This window comes from Astatotilapia calliptera, chromosome 16, assembly GCF_900246225.1.
Source record: "Astatotilapia calliptera chromosome 16, fAstCal1.2, whole genome shotgun sequence".
NCBI classification, from domain to species: domain Eukaryota; kingdom Metazoa; phylum Chordata; class Actinopteri; order Cichliformes; family Cichlidae; genus Astatotilapia; species Astatotilapia calliptera.
The window spans coordinates 14,903,239-14,921,037 of record NC_039317.1 but is presented as its reverse complement, the minus strand read 5'-3'; the positions used below and the strand labels follow the sequence as shown (position 1 = coordinate 14,921,037).

The following is a 17,799-nucleotide window of genomic DNA, read 5'->3' as shown; positions in this document are numbered from 1 at the left end:
GTCTTAGTTGTGAGCTTTTCTTGAGAGCTGAGTTGCATCCAACTCCATTACCACCCATTGAATCACCTCAAAAGTGTAGCAGAGTTGTGATGGGTAACTCATGTTGAAGGAATAAAAAAGGTCCAAACAGCATGGCTACTGCAAAGGTCACGTTATCCAGATCTTGAAGAACAACATCAGAAAAGTCATTGCCTGGCGCATCTCTGGAGACAGATGTTCATTGTGGTTTTCTCAATCTGTGCAGTGGCCTCAGTCAAGTCCTGGTTAAACACAAAACATTTCTTTAAGATTCCTTTTTAAACTCATCTCTTTTGAATCTACCAGTTCTAATGTTAGAGTAATTTAAACCAATGCAAGCAACATAGTAAATAGCTATAGCGAAAGAGTGGCCTGCCATGCTGCCATTCATGGTCTAACAGAGTTTCTAAGAGAGGGTGAAAAACATAATAATTTCAAATGCTTTACATTAGTTTTTGTTAGAAAGACACCGGCCCATCAGAAATCCAGGCTATGTCACTCAGAAGATGTTAGAATTTAGACTTTCAGCCCCACAATTTGGTTAGCTGTTGGTCAGTTGGTCTTTTTTTTTTTTTTTTTCAAACAAAAGCTAATGTAAATACTGGTGGGATTTTCCTTTGTTCATTAGAATGACAAATTTAAAGTTTTTTCACACTGATGTGACCCCTAATACAGGGGTGGGGGTGGGGCCTCAAGGGCCGGTGGCCGAGTTCACTACCAGGCCTCATGTGAACTTCAAATTATTAAAGAGGACTACTGGTCCTAACCAGTCCAATGAGGATCAAGTGGATAACTAAATGCATTTTTAAATGTTGCAAAGCCACAATCTACTCATAAAACACTCACCATGAACTCCTGCACCAAGATGTTGCAATTGTCTTTCACACAGATGCGGAGCACTTTGATGAGGGACTCCGAGCATTAATGTCATCCTTGACTATTATAACAAAGAAAACAGAGATTTGTGAACTTTTCAGTAGCACAGAAGAAAATGATCCCAGACAAAAACTCTTGACTTTTTAAACCAGTCAACATGCAACACCAGCATCTACAAAGCAATATCAAAAGTTCCTGTTTGACATCAACTTTATGGATATATAGTTTCCAGAACATTTATTTTTAAAAAAAGATAAATTTTTCTCAGTGGGCCAGTAAATGCATGACGAAAATTATGGCATCCTTTTAGTGGAATCAGTACTCACAGGTAATAGTTGACTGTTTCAATGGATGTAGCATAAAAATTTTACTGACCTAATGCAATACATATACACTTTGTAGTTAAAGAATTTTAAAGTTCTTACTGTCATAATGGCAGCTACATCCTTTAGCTTTGTGCCCTGTTCCCCCGATCACTTTGCAAACACTTTCAGCAGACTGTCAGAGAGAAACTCAGCTCCGTCAGAAACCTTGACTGTAAAGGCATGGTTGGGATGCACTGGAATGCTGCATTTTATCTGAAATGACATAAAATTATTTTGAAATAACAGCAGGCACTGTGCTTGGTTAATCAGTAATGTTTTGTTGAATAAAAACTGTGTTTCCAGATCTTATGGGATTAAAAAAAATCCAAAGATGTTTGTTTCTGATTTGCAACCCAACAACCCACAAGTTACAACCTCATTTCAGTTCAAGTGTGCATTAATGCGAGTCCAGTAATCACCTTTCTGGCAATACATACAGGTATAAGTTAAACCTATGGCAGATTTTGGATTTCTCAGTTGTATTAATAGGGTGAGTATGCATGCACCTAATAATTATAAAAAACCCATTATAATTAAGTTACAGAAACGAAAATAGAATATACTTTCTTACCATAACACCTTGAACCCACAATCCATCAGCTGACTCCTGGTGAAATGCAGAATAGAGGTCGTCTCTCAATGTGCAGCAAAAAAAACAAAAACAAAAGGACAGCAGGTGAGGCCAGGAGGGGTAGGGATGTAAGCTAGCATAATGCCGCTGATGATATTAGCTAAAGCTGTTCAATGTCCAAAATCTCACTAACACCATGGTGCAGTAAATACACAATGTAACTGAAGAGTCAGTTGGCAAATCTATTCACACAGAAAACCAAATTATGTTATGAGTGCCTCGTAATTAGGTTTAATGTGATATTACGGCTCTTGTGCCAAAGACAAATTCAAATGAAAAAGCGCCAATTCTTTGACAACAGATAAAACAGCAAATAAGCTAACGGCTCTTTTTTAGCATGTTACATGGCGACACTCTAGACGTTTAACTACATTTGGCTGAAATATGGTAAATATTAATTCAAAAAATCAAGACATACCAAAAACGTAGAGTTGGCTGCTCGACTTGACTGAGATGGATGCCTTTTTTAAACCACGATCCAAAGCCCGCGAGATGAAATCACGCGTGGTTTCACGAGATTTAACGTTGCTATCTTATTGACTTACTTCACCTGAACATGATATGAACAATTTAATACACCCTTTCTGCATATCATGTAGTTTTTACACTATATAGTTACATTTAACTTTAAAACATGAGGCAATTGTGTTAAATACATGCAAGATGCTTACATAAATCCAAGAGATGGCCAGTCCCTTTTTTTCAGTGTGCCTGAATCTGGTTCTTCCGACTGGAAGTTTCTTCCTGGTAAAAGGGAGTTTTTCCGTCCCACTGTTGGCAACTGCTTGCTCATAGGAATCATCTTATTTTTGTGGTTTTCTTTCAAACATTAAAGACCGTTTATCCTAAAAATACAAAGCATCTTGAGGTGACTGTTGTCGTGAATTAATGCTAAATAAATAAAACTGGAATGAACTGAACTGAACAGGTTAAGAACGGAGGTGAATAGGCTGCATGGGGGATCACAAAGCCTGGAAAAAAACAGGGTTAAACTAAATAATTTTTTTATTCCACGAATTTCCAGATATTTAAATTAATTTACTTTACTTTCATTTATTGTATAGTTTTACACATTTTGTAAGGGATTAATAACTTATCATTTTGCTGACTGCATGGGTTTAGGAACAGAAAATAAAATGCCCGTTAAAACTAAAATGCTGCAAATAGCCTATGCTCGTGGCTGGTAACATTTATCATGCCTAAAACTAATATATATAATATATTGGTACATGCAATCAAATGTACTGGGCCACCCACACATTACACCTACAGGCCATGCATGAAGCTCCCATCACTCAGTTTCTGTGCTGATGTTAATGCAGTGGAGGTTTAGAATTTCTTCAGTAACCCTGGCTATTTTTACACGCTCTGCCCTCAGCACCAACTCTATGGTCTGCCACTTTGTGACTGAGAAGCTTCCACTTTGCAGTAATATCACTCACAGTTGATTGTGGAATATCTAAGAGGGTTGGAAATTTTGTAAAGGCACTTTCCTGTTATAGCAGTGAGCTTTTCAAAACGACCCATTCTTTCACAAATATTTATAAAGGCAAACTGCATGGCTCAGGGCCTGACTGTGGCACTGGGACTGATAACACCGAAATCCAAAGATGAACAGGTGTAGATCGATACTTTTGAACATTAATGTATGTCATACTAATGTAAATCTTGGAAGCCAATAAATAACTATTACCGTCGTGAGTTTTAAAAAAAAAAAATCGTTCATTTCTTTCGGAGATTCGGCACATCAGCAACTGCTCGATTCACACTATACCTACAGTTGACCGTGCTAATCGTAACAATAATAAGGATTAGGATGATAAGGATGGTCAATTTTGACACATTGCTCCTTTAAATGTGAGACCACCTGCTCCTCTGGCGTCAGCATCATCCGCAGGCGGCACGGTGGGGATCGATACGGCAGTGAAATGTTCAAAGTGGGATATTTTTGGAAGAACTCAGCAGGCACCGGAGGAGAGAGACCGTCACCGAACTGACTGGCTCGACGAGAGACGAGTACACAACCCGGTAATAGTCAAGGTAAGTCCCGTCAGCACCTGCAGATGTTCATTTATGGTTCATTGTGTAAGGCAGTGCGCAGAGAAAAACAGGGCGTTGTGTCTTGGCGTTTAATATATGCAACATTTAGCCTGTTGCGACGGGCCAGTGTGTGAAAGCTGTTACATGTTAAGGCAAGAACAGGCTGTACAGGGTCGGTGCAGGAGCCATGACAAGAAAAAAAGAAAGAAATGAAGAAAGGGAGAATCAGCACATGGAGATGATGGCATGGTGTAAACCAGTAAATATCAGCTATGATCAGAGCAGCTGTAAATCACATGTACATAATAAGAGTTTTTAGAATATTAGATGCCTTAAGATTAGGCCACCCTGCAGATCTGCAGCTAGCAGCCAGCTCAGCAGCATAATTAAGATCACTGGTATTCAGCACAAGTGAAGGATTGAAATTGTTATTGTCTTAGTAAACAGGCTGATTTGTTTGTTCACTGCTGACACCAAACAGCTGTGATCTGGTTTTAAGACAGAGGCGAGCGGTCAGGGAGTCTTCTCTGACTGTGAGGTTGCGTCTTGGGAAAAAAAAAAGTCTTTCGGCGAATCATGTGATCCAGAAAATATTTTGTCATAGACTCTTGTACAAGAGATGAGAATAAGGGCTGCTTGTTGCCATGGAGCCGCTGACCTTGTTGCCGTGGCAACAGCCGGCAACACTATGCCATGACTTGTGTGTTTGTGCGTGTGCCAGAATGTAGCTACAGTCACTAAAAAGGCACATTTTCACTTTTCCTGTCTGGATGGGGCCATTGATCTGAAATCACGTGGCTCCTCTTTTATTTTAGGTTATTTTATCAAATATGCAGCATATTTACAATTTTGATGTGTTACAGGAGGGACCCTTAGGCCCAGGTGCTAGAAACCTGTCCAGACTGGAGGGCTGCATGGGGGACGTGAATGCCATAGTGACCTCAAAACAGCCTTAACTCTAAATCTCTACACTCTGGTCCCTCAATCGGCAGCAGGAAGTTAAAACTCCGGCCCTCTTGAAGAAGGTTCTGTTTCATCACAAATGTGTCACCATCTGTAGCATTAACCAAGAGCGAGATTCTGCTAAGCTGACAATTGACTACACCCTGGGTGATGTGTAAATGTGTGTATTTCTATTCAAGTGTGAAGCAGCTTGGCTGTTAATCATCAACCTCAGTGAGGACGGTGAACGACACATCTCTGTCCCGTGTGGCTGTAACTCTTAGTGTGGTGTGTTTCTGGGTTGATCACATTTAGTGGACGTCATTCCTCCTCTCACTATTTCATGTTTACAGTTCTCACTGACTAATAGATCAGTTATTAGACTCCCTTTTTTTCTATTGTTTTTGGGCACATTTATCACAGCTTCTAAAGAGACCATCCATTAAAATCTCTGAGTGTTTGACTGTTTTTCTTTTTTATTCACAAATGCCTTATGTGAATTTTTTTTTTGTCTTTTTTTAATCACAGGTAGTCCCATGGAATCTCAACTGCTGGAGGACAGCTTTACTTCTGAACCACAGGCATAGCCAGAAATGTTCACCTTTTATCCCTGAATAATCGCTACTATGGCTTTTTGTAATGAAAGCTTCATGGAGGAGTGTAACTGCATGGACCCGAACAGCGTAGAGGAAACGTCAGAAAGCCTCCCATCAGAAGCTACGACTCCTCTCATATCAGTCACTCTGCGTGTGACCCTGGCAGCCATAATGATCTTCATGATTACTATCGGTTTCCTCGGCAATGCGATCGTGTGTCTGATTGTTTACCAGAAACCTGCCATGCGTTCTGCTATCAATCTCCTGCTTGCCACTCTGGCCTTTTCAGACATCATGCTCTCTCTGCTCTGCATGCCCTTCACTGCAGTCACCGTGGCCACTGCAGACTGGAGCTTTGGGAGCGGTTTCTGCCGCGCCTCCATCATGCTGTACTGGCTGTTCGTCCTGGAGGGGGTGTCCATCCTCCTCATTATCAGCGTGGACCGTTTCCTGATCATTGTGCAGCGGCAGGACAAACTGACCCCGCACAGAGCTAAACTGTTGATCGCAGGTTCTTGGGTGCTGAGCCTGTGTGTGTCATTGCCGTCAGTGGTTGGGTGGAGGGCGGGCGCGGCAGGTATCGGGGGCGCCTGGGCACCGCAGTGCGTGCTGGGATACAGCGAGTCCCTGGCAGACCGTGGATACACAGTCCTGTTGGCTGTAGCGGTTTTCTTTGTGCCATTTACTGTCATGCTGTACTCTTACATGTGCATCCTCAACACGGTGCGCCGCAACACCCTGCGCATCCACAACCACACCACCGAGCATTCCTGTCTGCCAGCCCTAAACCAAGTCAGCAAAATGAGACTTACCGGACTGCAGCGGCCGCCTCAGGTCAAGGTGGACATGAGCTTCAAAACCCGAGCCTTCACCACCATCCTCATCCTCTTTGTTGGTTTCTCAGTGTGCTGGCTCCCTCACACCATCGTCAGCCTGCTGGCCGTGTTCAGCCGGCAGTTCTACTACAGCTCAGTCTTCTACCCCATCAGCATAGGCGCTCTGTGGCTCAGCTACCTGAAGACGGTCTTCAACCCCGTCATCTACTGCTGGAGGATCAGGAAGTTCAGGGAGGCCTGTCAGGAGTTCATTCCGAAAAGCTGCAGACTGTGTCCCAGAGTGCCGGGCAGGAGCCACAGAAGAGTGAGGCCCAGCAATATCTATGTTTGCAGTGAGACGCAGTCAGCTGTGTGACACAGGGAGGAAACCCAATGCAGTCTAATGTTTTTAACTTTTTGATAAGCTATGGGATGTTACTGAAGTTCCCTTTACACAAGAACAAATTGGTTTTAACTTTATTGAAACTGGAGCATTTACAGTCCCATGACTCCCTCCTTTTGGGGAAGGTCATGTGAAAATCACAATTGCTGACAACTGAACTGATCTGGTGGTGACAATCATTTGTCTGCTGTTTTAATAAATAAAGTCAAAGTGTTCATTCAGCTTCATGGCCACGCAAGCTTCTGAAACATACTGACATTTAAAAAAACATTTTTATATCTTCCATTTTTGCTTTATTTTTCTGTTTCCTGTGCTGTCCCTGAGCTGTCATTTTGTTGTTTCATTAGTCTGAAGCTGTACCGTTGATAATAATTATGTTGTCAGTTATGTGCTAAGATTCAGAAAAACAAAAACAAATTACAGTATTGATGTTTGGTGATGTTCTCAGATGAAAGTCAGACCACTGTTAAAAAGTGTTTGATGAAATTTGTGTAGAAACACAGCCCTCTGTCAGCTGGTTCATGACTCTTAATGTTTCTGTTATAGAGGAATGAGTGTTAACTGCATTATCATGTCACATAAGATATGTAAATAAATATAGTTTTGGATTAAAGTTTCTTTGACTCTCTTCCTCTCTAACGATAAAACATGTAGAACGAGTAAGCTCATTGCATTAAAAGAGCAAGCCCTGCACAAGGGCATTATTTGTAAAGGGCCACGACAGTGGTATAGTTTTTTTATGTCATCCCTGTGTACCACCCCAGTGGATTACGCAAGTCAAGTGCAGACTTTCAGCTTGACTGCTGATGGAGGTAGCAGGATTAATTGTGAAGTAAACAGAACTATACTCTCTGCTGCAAAACTTATCATACAGATCAAATGCATAATGAACCAAAGCATACTGCAATTCAAATGTTTCCCATGGCAAAGAAATAGGATATTCTTCAAGTCAGTCAACTGATCTCAACCTACCAGAGCATGCTTTAGGATTATGAAATGCAAAAAAAGTATTTTCATCCAAGAATTAAAAATAAGATCCAAATGAGCCAAAAACAAAAACAGAACCAAACAAACCCAAAAAAATAATGATGCTCATCAAGGTTATTATTGTTAACTAACACTAGACTAAAACTAGATATGAAAAAAAAAGTTAACTAAAATAAAAAAAGAGATATAGACTTTTGAAAATAATAAAACTAACTGAAATGAAATAAAATTATAGAGGAAAATAACCATTATTAAAAAATACATACCAAATATGTAAACGGTTTTAAGTGTCTAAAGCCAGTAGGAGGCAGTAATATTCCTGTAAGCTCAAGGATGCAAACTGTCGTATACCTCCAACAGCGAAGAAGAAAGGCAAACATGGCGACTTCCACGGGGCAAAATGGAAAGGCTGCTGGTACTTCGGATGCGGATCTCTTGCTTCACCCTGAGTTGTTGTCTCAGGACTTTATGAGGCTAGTTTTAAATGAGGTAAGTCGGTGTTTTAAAAGGAACTCTAGAAATGTGATTTGATGCGAGAATAAATGAAGAATGCGGAAATGTTAGCATGTAAGCTAACAAGCAGGACACCTCTCTGGTTACTGTTTAAGTACACTCAACTCAAGGCGCTGCTTGTGATTTTTAAAGTGGAGATATTTTTCTCTGAATCAGAAAAACGTGAGTACCAGAGACTGTGGGAGCAGGGACCAGCTCACAGAGCTCTACCTGCGGCATATCATCCCTCTGCCGCAGAGGACTTTACCCAACACCCGCTGGGGACGGAGGATGGAGAAGAGCCGAGGGAAGCAAACGCCGGTAGCTCACCGGTCAGACAAGTATGGGTCCACAGCTTCAGACATTTAGTACTTTCATGTGCAGTTTTAGGCTGTCTGCATATAGATAATTTGACTATGATGTTAGAATTTGGACCAAATAATTTGCCGAGTTCCATGAAAGGCGAAACGAATGTGTTATTACTGTAATTTCACTGATCAGTCAACAGACGTAACAACTCTGTGAAAGGCCCCAGGACAGATGCACTATATTGCTAAAAGTACTTGCTCATCTGGCTTCACACATATATGAACTTAAGTGACATCCCATTCTTATATCATTGGTTTTGATATGATGTTGGTGCACTTTTTTAAGCTTTAACAGTTTCTGTCCTGGTTGGAAGTCTTTCAGCAAGGTATAGGAATAAAATGCATGTAAAACAACATATTCAAAAGTTTGTAAAACAGAAACAATATCTTTCATCCATGGACTATATATCAGTATCTGGAAAACACATACAGACACAGTCCAGGTGTAAATGTGGCAAAACAAAAGAAAACTGTAGCCTGTAATGTAATGTAATGTTAAAATAAGATTAATGCATTTCAGAAACTGATTCATATGGTTTTTCAGCTCCAGCAGTGACCACAGTAGAAAGAGGCCTCTGATTGTGTACGATGGGAGCTCCTCTCACTCTGGCCCACTGAAAGTGAAGAAACCAGAGGGAAGTATAGTGTCAATAGGAAGCAACGACAGGTTAAAACCTCCACCAGCAGCAAATCTTTCCAACCCCATCCGCAAACTCTCAGGCAACACATCTTCCTCTCAATCCAGTCAGCGCAGCAGTGACACAAAAAACCTCAAACTAGAAGAAAATACGTCGGTAGGAACTTCTCTCCTCAGTTATTCATGCACAAAGAAAGTAATCCACAAGTGTTCATATTGTTTGTGTGTTTGGAGATATTCTAAAGAATCTGTAAGGACATTTATAATAAAAAAAATCATTTTATTCTTAAAAAAAGAAAAATATGCAGTTCATAATGCCTGTTTATGTTTTATCCTCCATCGTTTTAGGGGGCACTGAAGTCTCCGGAAGTGAAGAACAAGATCCAGCGTGTGACTTGGCCCTGATCTTTGGCCTCTTTTTCATACAGACCTGATGGGACCTCAAGGTCCGGCAGACAGACCACTCCTTTCCCTGTCCGTAACCTGTGGTTGTCCACTACCTTAGGTGTCCCATCACAATTTTCCCAACTCATTTATCCACAGAAAGAGGTGGAAACCCTTCAAGCTGTGGGTCAAAGCTGCTTAACTGTTGCCATTCAGTTATAAGAGCTTACAAACCGGGATGAAGTCACGAGCTTCCTTGATGTTTTCCAAAACCTCAAGTGCCCTTACCAGCATTAATCAGCAACTTGCATTAAGTCCCATCCAAAATGAGTGAGGTGAATTATTGCTCTTTTTATTCTGTTGCTGGTTTAGGTTAAAAGGCCCCGGGGTGATGAATGATGGCTTCGATGGCTGTGTGTTCAACTGGATGCTAAAGGATCTTATAACGTGATAACAATGGAAGTAAGCAAGAGGGAATGCAGACATGTTATGAAACAGATCTTTTTCTTCGGTGTATTGTAAATGAATATAGACAGATCATGGTGAGCATCACATTTTAGAAGTTGTGTGATCAGTGATTTTTATCATTTCTGTTATGAATTCAACTGAGATTTGCATTTGTCGAGCACTACATACGTTTTCCAGGATTTTGAAATGTCACTCTGGTGTGAGATTTTACATATGCTGCACATAACGATGGGATAAATAAAAACAATATTGAACTTTATTGTTAGTAGACCAGTAATTACTTGTTCATAAAAAGAGCATCGCAGAGAGGCTGAGTCTTTCAAAAGGACCACTTTTGTAAATACTGTTCCAAACATTTTGGGATGTTGTGCAAAAATGTAAATAAAAACAGAATGCGATGATTTGAAAATCTCATAAACCCATATTTTATTCACAACAACATATAGAAAACATATCACATGTTTGACCTGGCAGCGTGGCATTTTAAGAAGAAAATAAAGTCATTATGAATTTGATGGCCTTAACACATCTCAAAAAGTTGGGGCAGGGCCACATTTACCACTGTGTAGCATCACCTCTTCTTTTAACAGCAGTCCGTAAACATCTGGAAACTGAGGAGACCAGCTGCTGGACTTTTTGGGAGCGGACTTGTTTTGTTCGTGTCTGATCGAAGATTCTAGCTGTTCAACAGTCTTGGATCATCTTTGTTGTGTTTTTCGTTTTATGATGTGCCACATTTTCTGTTCTTGTTTTCATAACATCAAAAATGCAGACTTTTGAGCACATGGATGAAGCTGGATGGTCCCTCTCCTCTTTAATCCAGATGATATAGCATCCATGTTTTCCGCCCCCAGAAATTCAAATTTCAGCTCGTCTGACTGGAGAACAGTTTCCACTTTGTCTTGGCAGTTATAAATGAGCCTTGGCACAGAGATAACAGCTGTGTCTCTGGATCATTTTGACATATAGCTTCTTTTTTGTCTTTTTTTTTAAGCCTTAACCTGCACTTGTGGATGCCACAGTGAACTGTGTTCACAGACAGTGATTTCTGGAAGTCTTCCTGAGCTTGTGCAGTGATCTGTGACAGAATCCTGCCTGTTTTCAGTGCAGTGCTACCTGAGGGTGCGAAGATCACAGGCATCCAATACTGAGTTTTCACCTTATTGGTGTGCACAGAGATTCTCTGAATATTCTGCTGATATTATGTACTGAGATAACGAGAAACTCTTCTCAATTTTACATTTAAGACCATTACTCTAAAATAGATTGATGCAACAATTGTGAACACAATTCTTTGCAGAGTGGTGAACCTGTGCACAGCTTTACTTCTGAGAAGTTCTGCCTCTCTAAGATGCTCCTTTTTTTTAATATCAGCTCATGTCACGATCTGTTACCAATTAACCTAATTAGCTGCAAACTAGTTCCAGTTGTATTTTTTAGTATGAGCTATTTTTCCAGCCATTTGTTGCCCCATCACATGTCGCTGCCATTAAATTTGAATTAAGCAAGTATTTTTTATGAAATAATAGAATGTCTCAGTTTAAACATTTGATGTTTTCTATGTTTCATTGTGAATAAATTATGGTTTCATTAAATTTCATAAAATTTGCAAATCGTTTCAGTCTGTTTTTATATTTTTTGGAATTGGGGGTTTTGTTTTTTGTTTTTTTTAATCTAAGGATAATCTTCTCTTTATGAACAAATTAACACAAATTATTTAAACCAAAAATACAAGTTAAACAACACTATGCAAAGTTAAAAAAAAAAAAAAACAAGTAAGAAACAATGGATTAAAGTGAAATGAAATGCTCTCCTGTGACAAGAAAAATGTAAATTTGCAGTCATAAGGTATTTGAAAATCGTGTGGTAGGGGGACGGCCTGGCTTACTGACACCAAGAGCAAAGGCAGCAACTGTGCTGGCATAGGCTTACGTTAGTGAACATAGACTGAGCAACATCTGTAAAGGCATCAATAATGCTAAACAATACAGCATCACATACTTACACCCAGAAGACTTTTCTGTGCAGACCTCTTGCGTATTTTAGCCAACATTGCTAAGCCAACAGTGTAGCTTAGTAGGAAAAACATCCAAAAATCTGACCAAAGAAGCCCTGAAATCTCAACCCAAGCAAGACTTTGAGAACTACAAGAATTTACCTCCTCATTTTCCAAACACTTACCTGTGATGAGCAACACAGTGTTAAACATACCACTTAAAAACACAACAACCTGTTTTTCAATCGTTGATATGTCTTGCAAATTGTATTAACATTTTACAGTTTTCCAACTTTTCAGAAACTGGGTTGCAATTGAATACCAGTTTTTAATAATTCAGACACATAAAACGAGCTTGGGCAAAACCAAGAATGCAGAACTTTTGAAGCCTATTTACTGGAGAAAAGGAGAATTGACTTTGCAGTTACTGATGCGGAGTTCATTAAAACACACCGGAAAATGTGCTTTGAATCAGTGTTTGTACAAAAGTGTCATAAAAAAATGAATTATATAAAATTTAAAAAAAAAGGATGTTCATTGATTTAATTATGTAAGAAATTTTACGGGCTTTATGTGTCATGTTTGACATGGTGTTCAACTGGACATTAGAGTAAAACTGAATGAAACGATAAAAATCTTCCACCGAGCAATCTGTAGTGCTTTTCTAGAACATTTTTAATCTTTTCTTTTTGTAAGTTACCAATAAAAACATTTTGACTTTGCCATTTTTAATCTCTTTTGATTTTTTTGTTTTGTTTTTGTGTTTTGTTTAGAAATCCTGAAATCATCTTATTTCATGCAGAATTTATTTATTTATATTTTTCATCTTTCATGCAATGTATTCATATTTATTCCTTTATATGAATAAATATGCATTTTTAATATTTAAGTGGTTAAACGTCACAAAAACTCTAATTACATGCACAAAGCAGTAATTACTATTATTAAGCTGATAGTGTGCAGTAAAATTGTAGATTTTCCTCAGAATCCTTACTTCAGTATCTACTTGGAAACATTTTCTCTTCATGAGCACAATACAGCAGATTCATGCCTACATTTATTGATTAGTAATTACTTTTTCTTTCCTCAAATAGTGAACATTTAACTTAAATGAACTCTCTTATCTCAAAGAACACTGTTAGTAGCTTGTATTTCATGTACATTCATAGTATTGCTTTGTAGTAACGATGTTATAGATGTCATGCACTGTGCTCAAATAGAATTTATCAACTCTGCATCGTTCCCTGATCATAACGTGGTCATCCCGTCAGATGTAACGGTCATCACTCGGGCTGAATTAGATGTCTTTGCCGCACTCTGGGCACAGGATATCGTCGCGTTCGGTGAGAAATCCACGGCCGACCAGGGACACAGAGCACTTCTTACAGTTGAAGCAGTCATTGTGCCACTGACGCTCCTCAAAGGAGATATACTTGCTGCCCCCAAGACCTAAGAATATCAAATTGAAGTCAATACATCTGACAAACCTGTTATAAATGAGCCTTATTAGATTCAGTTGACCCTGTGATTAAAGATTACCGCTAATGGGGGTGGTGCACGAGGCACACTTCTTAGCATAAAGGTTGCAGAAGCAGTTGAGGCAGTAGGCAAAGTCGTCTCTGGAGGTAAACCTCTGTCCAGACAGCTGCTGCTTGCAGCTAGTGCAAAGGAAGCAGTCCTTGTGCCAGGGCTGGTCACGGTAGGTCACCCCGCCAGTGGTGATGGGCTATTTAGAGGGAACTGGGTTACTGCCACACTTTAGTGCTGTTACACATGCAACAATAACATGTAGTGTGAAAATGGAGACTGAAAATAGAGAGCTACTTTGAAAGTACATTTTACTCGATATCATTGTATGTAGCAGTGGATGTGCTACCTTCTTGCAGTGCACACAATGCATGGCAAACTGCTTCTCATAGCAGGGCACACAGAAGTTCTGGTTGTCCTTGGGGATGAAGCTCTTGGTGCCAATAGGCTGCTGGCATCGCTTGCAGGTGAAACAGGTCTCGTGCCAGCTGTTCCCCTTGTGCTCCATCTTCCTGGAGCCTTCAGAAAATAGTAAGTTTACAACTAATGATTAAATTCAATTTTGGGTCAACATAGTATACATGTTCTAGTACTCCAAAGGCCCAACAAGGTATGGTTTTATTCTACAGTATGTGCCGCATGTCGCTCCATACCAATCACTGCTCAGGTTGAAGTGTATAGGAATAGGTTACAAATACTTAGTAATTAGTTGTTACTTTATTTGTACCTATTAAAGTGAAAAGAAAGCAGGTTTCTGTAAATGTACTGACAAAATTAATGTGTTTATACCCTATATTATTATAACTGTACTACAGCAATGTGGGCAAACAGGACTAATGGGCATGTATCGTGCCCAGCTAATCAAATGAAAAAAGAGGAAACCTTCTTGTTCATCCACTGGGAAAATAACACAAACAATATCAGTACTGTTTCAAACTTCTCAATCTAGTTCTATTACTTGGTTTAATTCAATTTTAGCTTTAGTTAAGTTACTCCCCATTATCCTTATCTTTGCAGAGATCCTGAACTGAACAGGCAACCTTCAGACCTCTGAGGTGCTTTCCCACCCTCCGGGCTACAGCTCTGTTTTTCCAGCATAGAAAGTCAGCTATAACTCAGCCTACAATAGTGGATTTTATTCTCATTACAACTTTCATATAATATAATCTGCACCAACCAGTCTATATAGTGAGACAGAAGACTTTTTATTTATGCAATGATCCAATTTAAAATTGAGTGACAAATTAAGGTTTTAATTTTTCTAGCTACTCTGCTGATCTATTTCAGTTTTCTTCCTACCTGGCATGATGGTTTTCTTGCACTCATGGCACTTGGAGGAATACTCGTTGGAGTAGCACTCGGTGCAAAGGAGCTGCTCGTCCTTGGTAGAGAAGGGCTTGTCCACCAGGGAGCGCTTGCACTGGAAGCACTTAAAGCATTCCTCATGCCAGTGACGGTCCTTGTAGGAAAGATCCTGCAGAAAGAGCAGTACTCTTGTTCTTGTTCTCTACTTGTTCTTGTATCTATGCATTTCTTCATTTTATATCTCTTACCCTGGTGTTACAGCCAATAGGCTTCTTGCACTCTTCACAGGTGTTGGAGTACAGGCTTTCATAACATTTCACACAGTAGGGATTTTCCTCTCGCAGAACATACTTCTTCCCAAACAGGGACTCTTTGCAGTAGTGGCAGTCGTAGCGTTCTGTCATTTTGACCTAGCACTGCTCAGCTGAGAGAGAAAGAAGCAAAAGAGCCTAAGGGTAATATTATGTATACAGGATATGAACGCTTATATTAAGTACCATAGAAACTTTTGCCATTTTGCTTCCCTGCTCCAATTAATCCTTGGAGCGATGCTGGCAATCATCAGAGAGCCATTTCTTAGAAATCAAACTTCAAACTAATAGCGTTTTCTAGGACGCATTAGTAGACCTGTCACGTTACAAGTTGGGGAGTTTTCCATGCATTTCCCTCTTTCATCTTCCTCTCCCATCTCTCAGACGTCCTTCATTTTGTGACAGATGAGAAGGTGAGCGATGAGGCGGATATAAATAACTCCTATCAGTCCTGCTTAGAGACAGTCAACTTTTACCCCGTTGCATACCAACACACACTACGCCACTATACGCCGACCCATTTATCACCTCACCTCCAGCTGTCAGCGCCAGATCACAGTATCCCTTGTCACTGTGTGTGCGCGTCCGTGCATAAGTGGGTTTAAACGACACTCGTAATAATGACTGTTCACAATCTGCAGCTGTTTGTGGTCTGCCTGTTGAGCTCTTGGCTATCCCACCTGTGCCTATATCGCTACTCTTGGTTTAACGAGGATAACATAAGCGATTTATTTGAGTATTTCTTTGTGGGTAAAAGAGAAGATGCAGGGCAAAAAAAAAAAAAAGGGTTGATGAAGTTCCATTCTCCAAGACAGAATTAAATACTACCCAAGCTCTCACCAAATAAAGCAGATCAAGACAAAAAAACCCTGCAAAAATCCCCTCCAGAAACCCCAAGCTTAAATTCATATTTCTGGTTTGAATTGAGCTGCTCTCTGCTGTCATCCCTATAATCTTATTGTTCTTCCCTGTGATCTATATTTGATCACCGTAGATTCCCACCTAAGTGGTCCGTGAGTGATTTGCGATGCTCCCCACACTCAAAAGGTTAGTTTCTTTTATCTTGCTGAAGCTGAGACGTTTAATCTGCCCGTCCTTTCTGCTCTAAGCATTCTCAGCGCCCTCCCACATTCCCTCATTGTTTATCACTCCCACCATGACTCACCTAGCTTATATAAGGATTTATCTGACTCCTAAAAATAAAAAAAGGCTAATCTGAACTGCCGCAAATAAAAGCTCCAGCCATTCAGACATGCCATGCAGCTGTTTCCCAGCTTCTGGGGTCTCTTTGATGCTCCCCATCTGGGAGTCAACCTGAGCTACAGACAGTTTACAGAAAAGTGAACTATTAAAAGGTTCTTGTGTTTAAACATGGTGCCTTGTAGAGAACTGCTTATTTTACAGTATTTTAATAAGATCTCTGCATGTATGGCATTATCTGCATGCACTGGAACATTTATATTTAGGTCTAAGAACGTTTAGTTAGAGTGAAACTGCAAAAAGGAATTGTGCGATCGCATCATAACGCCAAAAAAGATGCAGAAAAGCTTAAAATCGCAGCCTTTTACTCATCTTTACAGATGCTAGCCCACTTTAGTGTTCTACTCTCCTGACCTAACAGTCCTGAAGGATATCCTTTTCAGTCACATAGCAACCTTCTAAGTGTTACACAGAATTAAACATTAATTGATCTTAACTTGATCTAATCTGATTTGCTGATCCCCCTTCAGGCAAACCCAATTAAAAAATCTGAACCCCGCATCAATCATTTGTATTTCTATGAGAGAGAGCACAGTTTTTGTACAGTTTAGAAAAAGTGTGATCTAAAAACACCAAAATACTGTAAAGCCATAAAAAGCAACAGAAGTTATTAGGAAGTGGCTGGTTTTATAGTAGTAAAGTTAGGTTTACGTTTTGAAGAGAAGGGAGCAGAAAAGGTTCAAGATAACTAGCCTACCCATCACTGGATGATTTAAGGAAGAGCTTTTTACTAAATAAGGAATCCAGTCTGCATGAAACAGGCCGAAAGGAAAGTGAGGTGATGGAAGAGGTAGTTAAATAGTGACAATGCTCTGCAGGTGGAAGAAGGGAGAACACGAGAAGGTGGGTGGGGAGGCAGATAGGAGGATGCCAGTGTGGTGGAGAATGGAAGACATGGTGAATGAAAACCAGTGAGGAGAATGGATAGGCGGAAGAATGGACAAGTGAATACATGGAGAGTGGAGCAGTTGAACAGAGTTGGTTCTTACCTTCCTGTCTGAGGAGTGTGTGCCTGTGTGGAGTCTGTGGCAGACTGAAGGAGCAGGCTCTGGGTGAGCTGTACTTACTCCTGATTGCTTTACTCCACCCATCAGGGGCTAATTGAAAATGGGGGAGGGATGATAGATGTGGGGGGGGGGGGGTTACAAGGGGGCAGGGATTCTTTTTTGAGATGATCTATAAATACAGCAGAGCTTCACAGAGATAAACCCGAGGCCCCATTTCACTCGCTCATTTTGTCCCCAGCTCAACCATGTGGCCTTTTAAGGTCACTCAGAAGTTGTTCACTCGCTCACATCCTCTCTGTGTGATTCACGTGTTCATTCACTCGTGCTTCACTCTCTTCTTTCATTATTTTTGCTTCTCCCCAGAACAGTCG

At 40.2% G+C, this 17,799-nt stretch overlaps 3 protein-coding genes across 4 annotated transcripts; 2 read left to right on the top strand and 1 right to left on the bottom strand.

The window, feature by feature from the left end:
* Positions 1-3,129: 3,129 nt before the first annotated feature.
* Positions 3,130-7,264, top strand: gpr45 (G protein-coupled receptor 45). Of its 2 annotated transcripts, XM_026144894.1 has the most exons (3): positions 3,130-3,930; positions 4,794-4,955; positions 5,401-7,264. In XM_026144894.1, exon 3 carries the CDS (start codon positions 5,499-5,501, stop codon positions 6,657-6,659), a length of 1,161 nt encoding a protein of 386 aa, XP_026000679.1. In that variant the 5' UTR covers positions 3,130-3,930; positions 4,794-4,955; positions 5,401-5,498; the 3' UTR covers positions 6,660-7,264. The 2 variants fall into 2 exon arrangements, with proteins under 2 accessions (XP_026000679.1, XP_026000678.1); XM_026144893.1 differs by lacking the exon at positions 4,794-4,955.
* Positions 7,265-8,004: 740 nt separating this feature from the next.
* Positions 8,005-11,635, top strand: c16h2orf49 (chromosome 16 C2orf49 homolog). The gene is made up of 4 exons (XM_026145167.1): positions 8,005-8,162; positions 8,343-8,506; positions 9,078-9,327; positions 9,519-11,635. The coding sequence occupies exons 1-4, from the start codon at positions 8,007-8,009 to the stop codon at positions 9,573-9,575; spliced, it is 627 nt and encodes a 208-aa protein (XP_026000952.1). The 5' UTR covers positions 8,005-8,006; the 3' UTR covers positions 9,576-11,635.
* A 1,427-nt stretch (positions 11,636-13,062) lies between these two features.
* LOC113008038 (four and a half LIM domains protein 2) lies at positions 13,063-17,491 on the bottom strand. The gene is made up of 6 exons (XM_026145166.1): positions 17,411-17,491; positions 15,099-15,274; positions 14,845-15,019; positions 13,895-14,064; positions 13,558-13,744; positions 13,063-13,467 (listed from the first exon to the last, which is right to left on the bottom strand). Exons 2-6 carry the CDS (start codon positions 15,252-15,254, stop codon positions 13,316-13,318), a joined length of 840 nt encoding a protein of 279 aa, XP_026000951.1. The 5' UTR covers positions 15,255-15,274; positions 17,411-17,491; the 3' UTR covers positions 13,063-13,315.
* Between the last annotated feature and the right edge of the window lie 308 nt (positions 17,492-17,799).

Bases quoted from the DNA above. Each gene is read 5' to 3' on its own strand.
- gpr45 (XM_026144893.1), top strand. From the start codon at position 5,499: ATGGCTTTTTGTAATGAAAGCTTCATGGAGGAGTGTAACTGCATGGAC.
- c16h2orf49 (XM_026145167.1), top strand. From the start codon at position 8,007: ATGCAAACTGTCGTATACCTCCAACAGCGAAGAAGAAAGGCAAACATG. The intron at 8,507-9,077 runs GTATGGGTCCAC...ATGGTTTTTCAG, and splicing joins GTAGCTCACCGGTCAGACAA to CTCCAGCAGTGACCACAGTA. The intron at 9,328-9,518 runs GTAGGAACTTCT...CCATCGTTTTAG, and splicing joins AACTAGAAGAAAATACGTCG to GGGGCACTGAAGTCTCCGGA.
- LOC113008038 (XM_026145166.1), bottom strand. From the start codon at position 15,254: ATGACAGAACGCTACGACTGCCACTACTGCAAAGAGTCCCTGTTTGGG. The intron at 14,065-14,844 runs GTAGGAAGAAAA...TATTTTCTGAAG, and splicing joins CAAGAAAACCATCATGCCAG to GCTCCAGGAAGATGGAGCAC. The intron at 13,468-13,557 runs GTAATCTTTAAT...TGATATTCTTAG, and splicing joins GTGCACCACCCCCATTAGCG to GTCTTGGGGGCAGCAAGTAT.